We start from the raw sequence: 15658 nt of genomic DNA, 5'->3' as shown, positions 1-15658 counted from the left end.
GTAATTCACTAACTCTCACTCTTTAAACAATGATTCAGATTTTGAGGTGTAGATAAGGACTCCTCACACCCTCTGGTCACTGCAAATTTCTATTTTTAGTGCCAGCTCGTCTGCAAGGCAGCGCATCAGCATTCCTGAAATACTGAAAGTTGGTCGAGACTCTGCGCAGTGACGGTAAAACAGATGAATGAGATAAGAGAGCAGGAATTCCGGCTTAGTGAGGGCTTGCTGGAAGCAGTGTTTGGAGGTTTTTACGGAGGGGCAGTGGTACCCCGGCTTTTCCAGGGGTAGGATAGAGACCACAACTGCAAGACTGAGTCCTCAAAACACTTAGTACACAGGTAGAGAGGACATTTATGGAATTGATTTTTGTCAAGTCGCCTAAGGATAGGCACTATAAAGCCGGATGCAGAGCATTGCCTTCAAAATAAAAGCAGTAACCAACCTTTTATACTGCACTACAGGGCCCTTTTTAGGGCCCGAGCAACGAGTTGCGTGGGCCCAACGGGGCCATGCAACGAGTTGCAAGGACCCTCTTGTTTTCGGTCTGTTTATTATTATTATTATTATTATTATTATTATTATTATTTTTTTTTTTCTTCTTTTTCCGCCTCTTAGATCGGCTTTTTGAGGGCCTTAACATGCGTGAAAACTTACCAAAATTTGCAGACGCGTCAGGCACGGCGAAAAATTTAATAATTTAGGGGTCTTGAGCATGGGCGTGGTAAAATGCCCTCGGTAGCGCCACCTACATTTTTAAACGGAACAGCCCCTCAAGCCCGTTGCGCCTAAAAATCTGAAAATCTGCACACATATGTAACATCCCATGACGCACCAAAAAGTCTCTTGGAGCCATATTCTAAACCCAACAGAAAGTATTTTTATTTTGACCGGAAGGTGAAAAAATTGTGTGTTTTTGGCCATTTCCAGGGGTCGCTTGAACGCGAACTAGTCCTAGACGCATTATCCCATTGACTTCAAAACTTAATAGTATGTTCTTAAGACATAGACGATGTTAAATTGCGGCAGATTTTGAGTTTTTGTTGAAGGGCGTGGAAGTTATGGCCCCTCAAAGTTCGATTACTCGCCACGAAACAGGAAGTTGCTTTATTTTTGCTATATTTCGGCCATACTTTGTCCAAACTGCATCAAACTTTACAGGATTGTTAATGGTACCTATCTGCACACATCCATATGTCAATATTCATACAATTGTTGTAGCGCCACCTATTTATAGCAGGAAATGACATATTTTATAGTGTGATGTCCAGTTTCTAGACGGGTGACCAGATTCACTTCAAATGTTGTCAGCCCCTCCTTGACAATTTTTGGAAGACTGGCTCCGAAAATTGTGAGTTTGGGTCGAAGCGTGTGCCGGTTCTGGCCCGTCAAAGTTCGGAAACCCAACTTCCTGTTTGAAACCTCAGATTTTGGGGTAACTTCCTGTTGCGACTCTCTACTTTATCCTACAGATGGAGCCATTGTATTACTCTTTGATGGGTTTTTGGAAGGGGGTCTCTGTGTGTGTGTGTCTGTGTGTGTGTGTTTGAGGGGGGAGGGGAAGAGGAGTTGATTGAGTCTGTGAGAAGCTGCCACAGGGAGGTTACAGTCAGGAGAGCCAAGAGCTGTCACAGATGATGAGCTCTGAAAAATATTATCACAGAAAATAATTAGCATAAAAGCTTTTATTTTAAATTTGTTGCAACAAATTCAGGTTTCTTACAGCATTTTCCTTATTGAAAACTAAATTCTACCTGAAATGTATCAATAAAAATCTTCTTTTGCAGTTAATGTCACCAGTTTATAGTTTAGTTTTAATAGCATTCCCTGTCACTGATGTGCCTTTAATTATCGGTTCTATCAGGGATCATTTATGTGTTTATCTTACGGGGGTGAGCCACCTCACAGGTTGGTTATATTACCTGTTGACCTCAGCTCAGTGAGCTAAGACAATGTTTAATGCAGTGTTTTTTCTGATATGAAAATGGATATTATTCAGCACATCTAACCTCAGCAGGCCCCTCTTCAGAAACTCATATCTGCAGATGTCAAAGCTGGCTCAAACGTTGTCCACAGTCTCATGACATGTTTAACACGAAGCACAGCACGCTGGTTAAGCTCATGGCAAACTGTTACTAACAGCTAAAATGAAAGCTTGTCTGTATGTAGTCTAACTGGTTAGTTTGTCACTAATCTCCAAATTTTGCAAATTGCTATAAACTTCACTCTCTTAAACCAGTAACAGTCTGAGCTGGACTGATAGGGGTCTGTATGGATAAAGATAAAATCCTAATGATACCCATCCCTACAGCTGGTTAGTGGCTTCGCCCTGACTTTAGGCAGATGAGATATTCACTGTTCAAATAACTTCATTATAACCCTTGTTTAAGCATAAATGATTTATATATGCACCCAATAACAGAACTTGCAAAAAAATGCTTTTGCTCAAAGCTCAAAGCTTGTAAACTCAAGTTAAAACTGAGTTTTATCTCCTTTTGGGAGGGGGTATCTGTGTGTGTGTGTGTGTGTTTGTGTTTGTGTTTGTGTTTGAGGGGGGAGGGGAAGAGGAGTTGATTGAGTCTGTGAGAAGCTGCCACAGAGAGGTTACAGTCAGGAGAGCCAAGAGCTGTCACAGATGATGAGCTCTGAAAAATATTATCACAGAAAATAATTAGCATAAAAGCTTTTATTTAAAATTTTTACATCTCGGAAGTGTGAACTGTTACGCCAGCGTGTGCCCTGCGACCTGCGTTGACCCCGCGGTTGCCGGGGTCCCGCGGTCGCCGCTCCCCCGACGGGCGCCGGGTGCGAGGGCCCGTTCAACGCTGCTCGCAGCTTTAATTTTGTTTGCTTTGTGCTCACTGATAAAATTTTGATTAGTTTTTGCTTGATCTTGATTTTATGGTATTAACAAAATAAGAGTCCAAATGTAAAAGGTTCCAACATGAAATGAGACGCAAAAGCTATTAAATGCAAAGCAGACAGGAGTTCTAAAAGTAAAAGACATATTTGAACATGTATATATTATTTCTATCAAATCAAACAAAGTTTTCTTAATGTTTTGTTATCTTTTTAAAAAATGTATTTTCGCTTTCTACACATTAATCTTAATCATTCCTTCCTTTTGTTTGTTTTTTTTTTTTTTTCAAAATTCTGACTTTTCTCTGATTTTAATTTGTTTTTGTTTGTTTTCACTACAGTGGCTTTCGTTACGAAGTGTTTTTTTTCCACTTTAAAACTGTATACGCGACCTCTTTTAGTTTGGTAGTTTCAACCGGATGTAGTACTGTTCTGTCCAATCAAGCTCGACAGCGGTCCGTCCTACAGGTTGGACACGTTGTGGTCGGATCAGATTTTACTGCAGCTACCTGGGAGCAGACGGGACGCACCTGAAAGTGCAGTGCGTCTTCAGTCGGCTCCAAAAAAAAAAAAAAAAAAAAAAAAAAGTCCGCTCGGCTTTCACTTTCTGTTGAGATACTAATGAAATAGGAGCGAGGCGGCGTACTTTGACAGAGGATAAATAATTAACCCTGACTACTCAAAGCCGCAGTTTACAGAAGAGCTGACATGAGGAGCTGATCCAAGCAGTAGCGGAGCGGTGTGTCTACCTCTCGCCTGTGTCCTGAGACAAAAAAAGGGCCCGCAGGTGTTTTTGTATTTTTACTTTTTCATGTCATTTGAGCTGGATACAGTGTACTGTGATCATGCTGGGAGCGGAGAGCAGACTGGAAAGCCGGCTGAAGAAGCTGGAGTCCCTGATGAGGAGCCCTCAGTCGGCACTTAACTTGGGAACCCTACTGGTGAGTTTGCATTTCCCCTCGGGGTCTGATACAGGTCGGTCTCATAACTCAGACATGAGAGATAATGACCTGCATACAGGCGTAGTTGATTCCTGAGTTATTATTCTGCCTGGATCACAAATTACCTGAAGAGACATGTCTGAAGTAACAGCTGGAGTGCAGAAACAAATTAAAAAGCAGTGACACAGTTTAAAGAGAGGAGAAGAAAAAGACATAAAGCTGTCATGATATAAGAGAATGATTGGTAAATGCTCTAGACAGATAATTAAGCTGCCTGTGAAAAATTCATTTATCATTCACCTGAACTCTGTTTATCATTAGTTTAGCTTTTAATTATGGGTGTAGCCGGGGGGGGGGGGCTCATCTGAACTCAGTGTGGAGTTGTACTTTCCTGTGTTGAATCCAGGAAAAGGAGATTGAATTTACGATAAAACATTTTAAAAGGGGGAATTAGGCTGATGCTTAATGAAACTAGACCAAAGAACCAATCAGTTCCCTCTGCAAAGTCAAACTGGTAGTTCTTTTATTCATCTTCTCTCATCACTCCATCACTGTTTGTGATTACCTGTCGAGTCCCTCGGTGTGGCCTCTAATTGACATGCCCTCCCTCTGACCTGTCCCAAGAATGTACTCAGCCAACTTTGATAAAACAGTCGCCCACCCCCCCACTCCCCCTCTGCTACGCCGACCTCGGACAACAACTACACATTTCAACTACACATTTCCCAGCTGATACGGAACAGCTTTTGTTACCTAAAACTCCACTTTCCTTGTAGGTCTCCTCTTACAAAAACCTTCCCCAGCACAGTACTTCTTGTAAAACATAATACTTTCAAGGCACTCTAGAGATACCTTAAGGGAAACTGGATGAACATGCTTATCTACATGGACTCACACCTTCACTCATCAGAAATAATCAGAAGGGAAATGCTCAGTCGCTCCATACAGATTTAATATTAACAGAATGGCACCACAGATTAGCTGTGGTTGTTAGTTATTTTGGTGACATCTGGGAAGAAAAGCCATCCAAGCATGCTTAGGGATCATTATTGAAGTCAATATGTTAACAATTAAAGGCGATTTGATGTTGTGTGCTGTCTGGTCACTACATAAACAACCTTTCTGTCTGCAGTAGTTCCTGCTAGTGGGAAACAGGTCTATTCTGAGTGCTGATGAGTCACAAGTGAAATCCAGCGTAAAGCCACCGCTCTCAGCATCACACAAAACAAGCCCAACTCATGTCATGCAATAATATTAATCGGACCATGACATGAAATGAATCCGTTTGAGCCCACGCCAACTCACCATCCAAACTTCCACCAGTCATCATTTTCAGTTTTAGCACCACAGTCAGCTGCGTCTGTTTCCAAGCAGCTCTGGATAACAATGGCCACCATGCTTCCCTAATACAGAGAGCTACCACACAGGAAGCTGAAGTCACTTCCTGGAATTGAGATGGAGATAACCCCCACTGTGACCTCACATCACTATTTCCTGTTTGTCCACAATTGTTTTTGTTGTGTGAGTACAAAAGATTGTTGGGTTTTTTTTTTTTTGAAGCATTTCTTTTTAAATCAGTAGGACAAAATTCCTTTTCAAGCATTTGATTGTTTTGCAGTGATGGTTTCATTATCAAATAATCTGTTGTTGTTTTTTCAATTAACTGAGTCATCATTTAGCCTGTGCCAAGTCCAAAAATAGTGAAAAATGTCCAACGCACTCAAGTTCTGAGATACTAAGGTGACATTTTCAAACATCTTGTTTTGTCTGTTCAGCGGTCCAAAACCTAAAGATGTTCGATTTAAAATCAAATAAAGCACCTTGTTACATCTTCAAAACTGGAACCAGAAAATATCACCCCCTCTTGCTTCATAAAATGAATGAAATCATAATTCAATTATCAAAATTGTTGCCCATTAATTTCCTGTTCATTGACATATTGAATAATCGAGTGATAAGTGTAATTTATGATTTAAGTTACAATTAATTGCCATTAAGGGTAAAGATAATCAGTCAGTGCTTCAGAATTTAATTTAACTGTTATGTGGATTTGTGTTGTGATGATTAGCTGATCAATTGATTGATTATTGAAGTAATATGTCAAATAAAAACACAAGCACCTCAAGCATTTGCTGATTCCAGCTCTAAAATGTAAGGATTTCCTGGCCAGACAAATTAACCAGTTTTAAAACTTCATTTGCTGCAATAGGGGAAAACCATATGATCAAGTACCAATATTACAAATGATCTTGTATGTGGGTGAAAATACTGTTATCGCTCAATTTTTTATAGCATAATCACAGGTTGCGTAACTTATGTCAGTTTATGCTTCACAAGCTGTCTATAGTACTTACCAAAACCATCTGGAGGCATCATGTGTATGAATGAAAGCTTTTCTGTCCGTATCACTGTTGGTACCCAAACATATAATGATAAACAGAGGTAGCTACCATGCAAATGTGTGTCAGAGGTATGTGACAACTCCTTTGTAAAGTATGTAAAAACATGCACAGATCAGATACCATACAAGGAAGTGCAAAATTTAATTCAGGACTCTGAGGAACAGTTTGAGGCAGGCCTGGTTTGTATCAGGGAAGACATTCAACATTCAACTTTTTTTTCCCCCCAGTCCCCTTTTGAATGGCAGAAACTGGATCTGTTTGAGCAAGAACAGTTTACATTTTGATGCAGATGGGAGGTGTTGTTATGAGGGTGGTGACGACACACACACACAAACCAGCCTTAACTACAGAATCATGTCCAGATTTGTCCAGATTCCAGAGGTGAAAATTAGACAAGCTGGATCTAATTGTTTTCAGCTGTGACTGGTCGTAGGCTTGATCAGTGGACGAGAGATTTAAACACCATGAGATATCACACACTCACTGTCCATAGTAAATAGTGGTAGGAATCACAGGATAAGAGTGTGATATCATGACAGAGGACAGAGGCCTGTCAGTTTAATGCAATTTGTTGTTGACCTGAATCTCCTAGAGACTTAAACTCTACTATATCAGGTCTTGTTGGCAACTCACAGTCAACTCCTTTGTCTTACTGGTGCTGCAGATTGTTCTTGTACCAACCGTCTCTATGCAAAACTCTAAACTCAATGTTCAAGAGAACAATACAAACCTGCTTTAATTCTTACCTGTTAGTATTGTCAATAATGTGAGCTATACAGTATGAGACATTTAGAAAAGCCTATGTTTGTCAATCAGAAAGGTAGATATTAGTATGTACTGTAATCAAAATGAATGTAATCAGAGTTAGTTCCAATTAAAACACATTACAATCAATGGATAAGTTGCATTACACATAGAGGAGGAGCACAAAACCCATAAAACCCAGGTACCTGCAGCCAGTGCAGTGCACTGCACATTTCTATCAGCCTATTACACCTGATGCACTCGCAGAGGCTTCATACCTCATGATGTGTTACACCTAGAGTTCCCTCTTTCTTTCTATGAGCACACAAACATTCAGTTAACCACTTAAGAAAATGATGTGTGAAGTTATAACTTTAATCACTTCAAAGTAATAAAACTATAACAGATTTGACAAGGGAGTTTAAGGTTTTGATTAGCAGATTCACGTCTGGATTCAGATTTGGTAACAATGCATTTGAACCTTGACCCTAGTTACAGAGTGGTGTAGTTTTTACTTGAGGTAACATGAGGCCAGAGATTTCTGTGGCACAAAACACTAAGTTGGTGGCTCGTCGTGACTGAATGAGTGATAGTGGGAACACCGAATTCTTACCATGACATTGACCAAGAAACTGTATTTAATGTGGTTCGGTCATGTCATGGCTCATACTCGATCCAATATTGATCTGGCTTATACAGTTATTTGGACATATACTGTGTGATCAGTTCATGTGATCAGTTTATCAGATGTGGCCGTATTTAACCTTTGTTTTAGAGAACTGGTTTTCAGATGCAAGGATGCAGCAGCCCAAACAAGTTCATCATTTTCAGGCTCACATTCCTGCAAACCTCACACACACGCACACACACACACACACTCCAAATGCTTCATTTGAGTCTGCTAAAATTAGGGCATGATTTACATACGATCCAAATATAACAGAGTTTGCCATGGCTGAAAGCTCACCCGCAGTAACCATACCTTTATCTGGCTCACACACGCACACACACACACACACTGTGTAAAACGATCACAGATCCTCGAGCGCTCAGCCTGAATCCAGACCCATAAGCTGTTTGTCCCACAATAGCTTCTGAGCCTTTTGGTCTATTTCCACCCGTCTGCGGGTGGAGGGTGGGAGGGGTGGTAGCTGTGGGATGGGCAGCAGGGGGATCTCTCCTCACTGCCGCTATTTAAAGGTGTAGAATTGTTCCACATGCCACTGTCCACCCACTCACATGTCCCCCGAACAAATAGGCCCCAATAGACACCACTGTGGCTCAGACCCCCCCCCACCCCTCACCACCATCGTCACAACCAACACACACACGTTGAATGACTCCACTTGACCCCTTGTTTTTGGGGAACAGAGGGTCATGCTACACCCCCCTCCCCCATCCACCCACCCAACCACACACCTGCCAGCCTGCCCCTGCCAGCCTTATGCGTCCATGGATCACAGAGACATTTTAGGTTTCTCCATGAAACCCAACACCGCTGATTTAAGCGCTGATGACACGACTTAGCCCCCCCCCCAGGCTTTTCCATCCGATGCTGTCCCTGCCCCTCTGTGTTGAGCTGTAGAGATTTGGAATGTGTGTGTGTTTTTTTGGCTGCTGTAGGTGGGCCTGTGTTTGGGCGTGGGGGGGGGCTGTAATGGCATCACGTGACTAGGTTTTTTTGTTATGTCTTTACACCCAGCCCTGCTGTCGTTGTTTTTGCCATGCTTCACATTAGCGGCCTCATTTTCCCTACCGCTCATGTTTCATTTACAAGAACACACAAAAATGTCATTCTTTCCTTCCTCACATCCTCCCTTCATTCACTTTTGCTATCTTTTATCAGCCAGCAGAAGCTCAGGGTTGCACAATTTGCAAGACACGAGTAATGAGAGAATCATAGAAATATTCTTTCCATCCAACATAAATGAACTTGAATTCAGCTTTGATTATATTTGATGTTTCTCAATTTGTTAATGAAAAAGTCAGCCAAACTCAAGCAATAATATTTCAAGTGTTAAATAATATTAGTTTTTCCAATATAGTGCTTAATCGGAGTGGCAATCATGTAACTAGATAAGGCTTTTAATACACTGGGGGGGGGGGGGGGTAAACATGGAAGTGAAAAAAGTTTTTCAAGGAACATATGTGTGATAAGTGTGATTGATTTATCTTTATTTTTTTTGTTCTTTCAGGATTCCATGAATGCACTGGCTAACGATTTGAACTACCCTGCTTTGCGGAAAAACAAGAACATAGAGGCGTTTCTGAACCGATGTAAGTGCTGCAGTGTGTTATGGTGATTGTGTGTATGTGGTGTGCAGGGAAAGATTCTCAAAACTTGGCTTAGAATACCCACAGGATAAAGGTGTTTTCTAGCGAAAGATAACAAGAACACTCTGCCATGAGGAATTATGTTCATTACTTGTTTGCTAGTGAACAAAAACTCAAAACAAATCTTGCAAGAAAATCTTCAAGGTTTAATCTCACTTGGACAGACCACGTGCTGGAGACGGTACACTGTGCACAGAAGTCGTTTGCTGAAGGTCACAGAGGAGATAACAAACAACTGCAATAACTTGTCTGTATTATGATTATTAGTGAAATGCTGATTCGCAAATTAACTGCTGTTTAGCTCCAGCAGGTTTCAAAGCCAAACTGTCTCTAAAAGTTAAGTATATGTGACATTTGTTCTGCCTTGCTGGTTTTCCTAATCAACTTTTTGTGTGTGTGTGTGTGTGTGTGTGTGTTTGCGTGCACAGTTTCTTTGTTTAAGAGCCTTAGACACAGATCAGATGTTACATTACGTCTTATGAAGGTGATATAACTTTCACTGTGGCCGGTCGATGACAGTTTCTCGCCCTGGTCGTCTTTTTAAACAACTGTCTGCAGTCTCTTTCTGATCCAGAACTTAACCACATAAACGCACATGGTTGCAGCTTGACCTTTCCGTTGCTTTGGTAACGACGTGTGTCCATTCCCGCAGATGAGAAGGCGGTGAGTCAGCTGCGGGAGCTGCAGGTGAAGCTTGAAGACTTCGAGAAGGTGAAGCTGATTGGGAGAGGAGCCTATGGAGAAGTGCAGCTGGTGAGATGTTTCTCTCTGTGAAGGGTTAATAAATACATGTGAGATCATTCCCCTGCACTTTTTCTTTTTTTTTTTTACTTTTGTGTTGCAACAGATATGTGTGGGTTTGATATGAATGGAGGTGGAGCAGCAGAGTCTCTCCAGGTGTTGGGATGGAGAAGTTTGCAGCAAAAAAAAACAAACAAACAAAAAAAAACAGGAACGTGAACCACTAGAGGGCAACAACCTGTGAATCTAGAAAAATGCAAACATCTGCAAGCTGTTTTTGGTATTTCGGATATAATTGGCATCTTTCTTGACAACGAGACCAAGTTAATTGACTTTGAGTTTTAAAAAAATGATCAGGGAAAGCAGTAATTCCTTACAAACATCTAGTTTTTCCAGATGTCTGTCTCTTGGAAGATTGGGTTTGGTATCTGCTGATTGTCTTGTGGGAGAAACGAGTCTGGACAGGCTCAGTGTGTAAGAGAGGAGTGTGTCTGGTGTGGGGGTGTGGAAGGAGGGGGCTTAGTGTGTTTGCACTCAAAATCTTGTGTAAGCATGTCTTTCTATGGGTGTGTACTACAATTATGGGTTCCCCTCTCTGCTTCTGTCTCCCTCCCTCTCTTGCAGTGTCTCTCATGTTATCTCGGACATTTCTTACAAATCTCGTTCTTACTGTCCTTGTCGTGTTATCACTGTTTGTGCGCCAACGTGTCCTCTTTTTGCCCCGCCCGCCTCCGCTGCCCCTGCAGGTCCGTCACAAGGCCTCTAAGAAGGTCTACGCCATGAAGCAGCTCAACAAGTTTGAGATGATCAAGCGGTCAGACTCTGCCTTCTTTTGGGAGGAGAGGCACATCATGGCCTTTTCCAACAGCCCCTGGATCGTTCAGGTGTGCACATACAGCATTCTGTGTACTATAACTTTCCTACTAACTCTGATCTCCCTATCTGCTTAAATTACAATTTGAATTTAAAAAAGAAGGTGTTGCAAATAAACTCCAGTGGCTGTGTTTGTTTTTAAGGAAAAAATACTGAGTCCATTCACTGGATTTTAACTAAGACTGAAAAAGGCAACATTTCCGCCCTACTGGTTCTTCATCTGGCAACAGATGTGAGGTATATGTAGACACGAAACTGACACCAAACTGGTTACATGATGCTGTTGTCATTTATAGGACTCGATACATGATCGAACAAGACAAGATTATACAGAATTTCAATGACAAAATAATGACTCTTGATTCCCCTCAGCCCATTTTGTGCAATCTGATTTCATAATGCTGTCATCAAGTTGGAGATACTAATCTGTGATGTGGTTTCCTTTCTGTTGTTCTGTGATAAACACAGATCATCCACAGATAACACACCCAGACATGCACACCTTGTCATCTAATCTTTATCGAAGCAATGACTCTTCAGTAGGTCTTAAAATGACATTAAGTGACTCAGATTGCTGTCTCCTAGCTGTGCTGTGCTTTCCAAGACGACCGTCACCTCTACATGGTGATGGAGTTCATGCCCGGGGGCGACCTGGTTACGCTCACCATGAACTACGACATACCAGAGAAGTGGGCTCGATTCTACACGGCCGAAGTGGTGCTGGCACTAGACGCCATCCACTCCATGGGCTTCATCCACCGCGACATTAAACCTGACAACATGCTGCTGGACCAACACGGACACCTCAAACTGGCCGACTTTGGCACATGCATGAAGATGGACTCGGTAGGTTGCATTTAAGGTGGTACTGTTGTTCAAATGTCTTAGATCTAGACTGGGGGTCTTTTTAAGCACCTAGGAATTTCAGTCTTTTATTTCTGAAGAGAATACAGCTCCTGGATTTCTTGAATTGAGAATGAATTTGTGTCATGATAAGTTGCCTTTTTTTCCTGGGCCCTGGTGCACCACCAAGTGTTCAGACTCTGAAGTGCAGCCCAGTGCGGCTCGCTTGCATCAGGTTGTTTTGCAAGTCCCCAGAAGTTATTGAGCTGAACAACCAATCTAGATCACAGCAGAGGTTCCGCCTCTGCAGTCTGTCAGGAAGTGTTTTTCCACCTTTTGTTTTTACCACAGCAATTTCAAAATAGCTGGTTCACAAGTGGATTCACACAGTTGAGCTTTCTTAAAAATCTACCAGCAGACAGTTTGTCATATAAACATGATCAAACAGCCTGGTAGAGTTGGGACTTTGCTCTAAATTGACTATAAACAGTATATGCCTGAACTAATGAGATGATTTGCTCTCCTAACTGTTGTGTGTTTATCACAGAAAAAGTTAGGAACAAGCAGGTTTTACATATAGATCACAACAAAAAAAACCATACCACAATGTGTTTTATAGCTTTGTCTCAACTCATACAATAATGCCTGGGTGGCTGTTTTTGTGTCATGTGAAATTTGGAAATACAGCCTCTTCCTTATTTTCTGCTTTATCCCCAAACTCCACCTTCTTTTGTTCCCATTTTTGTCTCATCTCTGTCTCATATCTTTGTGTATTTGTTTGTCTGCAGACGGGCATGGTGCACTGTGACACAGCTGTGGGCACGCCAGACTACATCTCCCCTGAGGTGCTCCAGTCTCAGGGTGGTGATGGTAACTATGGCCGGGAGTGCGACTGGTGGTCTGTAGGAGTATTTATCTATGAGTTGCTGGTTGGTAAGTGACCTACTGTTTATTCAGTCATGTTTTTTTACTGACTCATATATTAATAGAATATGATGTTGCACCTGTATTACGTAAAGGACAGACTGAGTCATTAGTATAATCATCAACAACTTTGCCCAGCAGATACATGGAAATTTAAATCCTATCATTTCCCCTTAATTCACTCATTGTACATGATTTTTTTTTCCACAGGTGAAACTCCCTTCTATGCAGAGTCCTTAGTGGGAACTTATGGGAAGATCATGAACCACAAGAACTCCCTCGTCTTCCCTGATGATATAGAGATGTCTCAGGATGCCAAAGACCTCATCTGTGCCTTTCTTACTGACAGGTTTGCACATGGATCTCTAAATCATAAACACCAACACTTGTGTTTTGTGCTTCGGCAAGTATTCAGAGTATTTCACAATTTCAGGCTGCGCGGCATGTGCAGACAGTTGGCTGCATGCTCGGCTTTTCCTTCTCTACTTTTACTATTATACTAAAAGCTTGCATACGCACCAGTGAAACAGCATTGTTTGGATTGTATAACTGCACAGGGAGCTTTCACATCATAGTTCAACTTCAACCATTTCAGCTAAAGGACATCTAAAAAGACTTGGATGTAAAGACATAAAATGTCCAATCATTCTTTAACATAACTTTTTGTGCTTTTGTAACCTAACTCTAAATTCACACTGTACTGAAAGCTCTCATTTGAGTAGAACAACATCTTAAATGAACAGTGTGAGGAATGTTGAAAAGTCAGCAATTGGTGTTCGGTGGAGCAGGGGTAAATTCACCACTGTATCAGCAGATTTGGAGAGTAGATTATTCAATTCAAGAAAAAGAAATTATTAAAGGACAAGGCTGACAATTTATGTTGTTGATATGTTTCTTATTGTTGGCAACTTTCATGAAAAGACCTAAATTAACAGTAAGCCACTCCATTTCCCAAGACTTTCTTTCCTGTGGCACCTATCCCCAAACCCATTTGTTCCTACTGAAGATTTTAATCTTTAAAAACACATCAAAAATATATACTTGTATTTGTTTTAAAATGGCCGAATGATTTTCTAAAATTGCTGGGCACTAGAGTTTTTAGCAAATGTTAGTTCAAACAGGAGCTAAACATTCATGTCTCAGGGACTGTTTGCCAGTGATTGTTTTCAGAATGTGGGGCTGACTCTGAATAAACTACAGTGCCCAGTGTTCATTATAATGAATGAACAACAATGTCCAACAATGCGGTTCATTCATTTGTTTTAAATACCTGTTGGATAACAATGGAGCACTATGGCACAGAGGAATAACTGGCCACACAGACACTTCTTTCTGGGTTTCATTCCGGGTTCATTTTGGTCCTCTTCATGGGATTAGTTGAGAAACAGAAAAAATACAGAGTATCACCAAACTAATCATTTAATAAAACTACTATTTTGTCTTATTCTGTCTTGTATCAGTGACTCCAAAACCTGAGAATACAGCAGTGCTAATCCCTGCTATTGTCTAAATACAGTTTTAGAATTGTACCAACATATTATCAGTATTAGAGGTAAAAGTTACATGAATGGGTGAGTGGGTGTGGTTGATGTACTGTGGTTAGTGGCCCGCCGCCCCTAGAAGAAACCACTTCCTGTTTACATTAGTAACCCCACCCCCTGGAGGGCTCAAACACAGGCCCTTTCTGCTTCAATACAGAGTAGCCTTTCATTTTCTTTCCTCACACAGTTTATTTTACCTTCTCACTCACCATTCTCTCACCACAGACAGAATCTCACATGCATGTACGGCTATCCAGCCACACACACACACACACACACACACTGGCATTCACTACTCAACCCACATGCTCTGTCACTGTCACCCCGTCGTGCTGAATCATTCCTGTAAGCACTGCCCTCCTCTTCTTTTTAGATTTTGAACCTCTTTCCTTCTGTCCCATATGTTTTTCATCACTCTCCATTTGTAAATTTCTTTCTCTAGCTTTTCTTGGTGCCACTTTCCATTTCTCCATCCTTCCTTCTTTCTGCTATAACTTTCTCCTTTGCGCTCCTGAGGTTTTCCCGGGCACTGTTTTTTTTTTTCCTTCATGAGTGTTAGAGGGGTTTTAAAACTCTCCTTTCTTTTTCTTCCTCCCGCCCCTGCCCTCTCTTCCTCTTGGCTGGGTCTGGAATGTCCCACACGTGGCAAGCCCAAACTGCCGCACCCCTCCAGCCCTGTACCCAGCGGTGGAGGAGGGAGGAAAGGGGGACGAGGCAAAGAGAGAGAGAGAAAGAGACAGAGAAAGAGTGTGTTTTGTAGAGAAAGAGCAGAAGCAGGGAAGGCAGCAGCAGCACTAGAAATTGTGTTTGAGTCAGTCAGGTTTGTTGATGTCGCCTCCTGCACTCTGATCCACAACCCTCACTCCCTCTCTCCTCCTGGATCTATATTATCTCGGGTATGACTGGCTAGAAGAGGTTTTCAGGCGTGTCCTGTGTCCACCAGTGGTCATGCGGCTCTCCATGCTGGTCAGTGTGGTCAGCGCCGAGTGGTCACTCCACTAGGCCGTGTGTTTGGGATGACATGTTGGTGATGATGGTGGGTGGAGGGGCGGAGCGGGGTGTGTGTTTTTTTGTGTTTGGGCTGAAGAGGCTCCGCTCACAGTCTTGGTCCTGTCACTGTTGTGCAGGACAGTTCGTCTGGGCCGCACCAGTGTGGATGAGATCAAATGCCACCCCTTCTTCAAGAACGACCAGTGGACCTTTGACAACATCAGAGAGAGTAAGTGTGTGCACATGCATGTTTTTGAATCTGTGCTATTTTTATTTTGCAGGCTCTCCATCTCTGGTAATGTTTTTTTTTTTTACTTCTAGTCACCATTCCTCTACTTCTTATCATCTCTAGCTCATTCCTCTGCAGGTCTGTTCTGTTTCAGCCTTTGTTCATAGTTTATTTCCATCTCCTGAGCCATTAAGCCTGCATATATCGTACACATGCACTCCATATGCTGCCCACTCC

At 41.9% G+C, this 15658-nt stretch overlaps 1 protein-coding gene across 8 annotated transcripts in view; it reads left to right on the top strand.

The window, feature by feature from the left end:
• The first annotated feature begins 3293 nt into the window (after nt 1-3293).
• The window catches only part of rock2b (rho-associated, coiled-coil containing protein kinase 2b), a 72261-nt gene continuing 59896 nt past the window's right edge, over nt 3294-15658 (top strand). The window contains exons 1-8 of one of the 8 annotated variants that reach the window (XM_051071834.1): nt 3295-3800; nt 9142-9223; nt 9933-10033; nt 10768-10905; nt 11480-11740; nt 12526-12670; nt 12872-13010; nt 15330-15421. In XM_051071834.1, coding sequence (XP_050927791.1) covers nt 3705-3800; nt 9142-9223; nt 9933-10033; nt 10768-10905; nt 11480-11740; nt 12526-12670; nt 12872-13010; nt 15330-15421 — 1054 coding nt within the window. In that variant the 5' untranslated portion in view covers nt 3295-3704. Of the gene's footprint in view, nt 3801-9141; nt 9224-9932; nt 10034-10767; nt 10906-11479; nt 11741-12525; nt 12671-12871; nt 13011-15329; nt 15422-15658 lie in introns of all 8 variants that reach the window. The other 7 variants (XM_051071830.1, XM_051071837.1, XM_051071836.1 and 4 more) reach the window with 7 other exon arrangements.

Source organism: Lates calcarifer, linkage group LG7_1 (genome assembly GCF_001640805.2).
Source record: "Lates calcarifer isolate ASB-BC8 linkage group LG7_1, TLL_Latcal_v3, whole genome shotgun sequence".
NCBI classification, from domain to species: Eukaryota; Metazoa; Chordata; class Actinopteri; family Centropomidae; genus Lates; species Lates calcarifer.
This window is presented reverse-complemented; position numbering and strand designations above follow the sequence as displayed.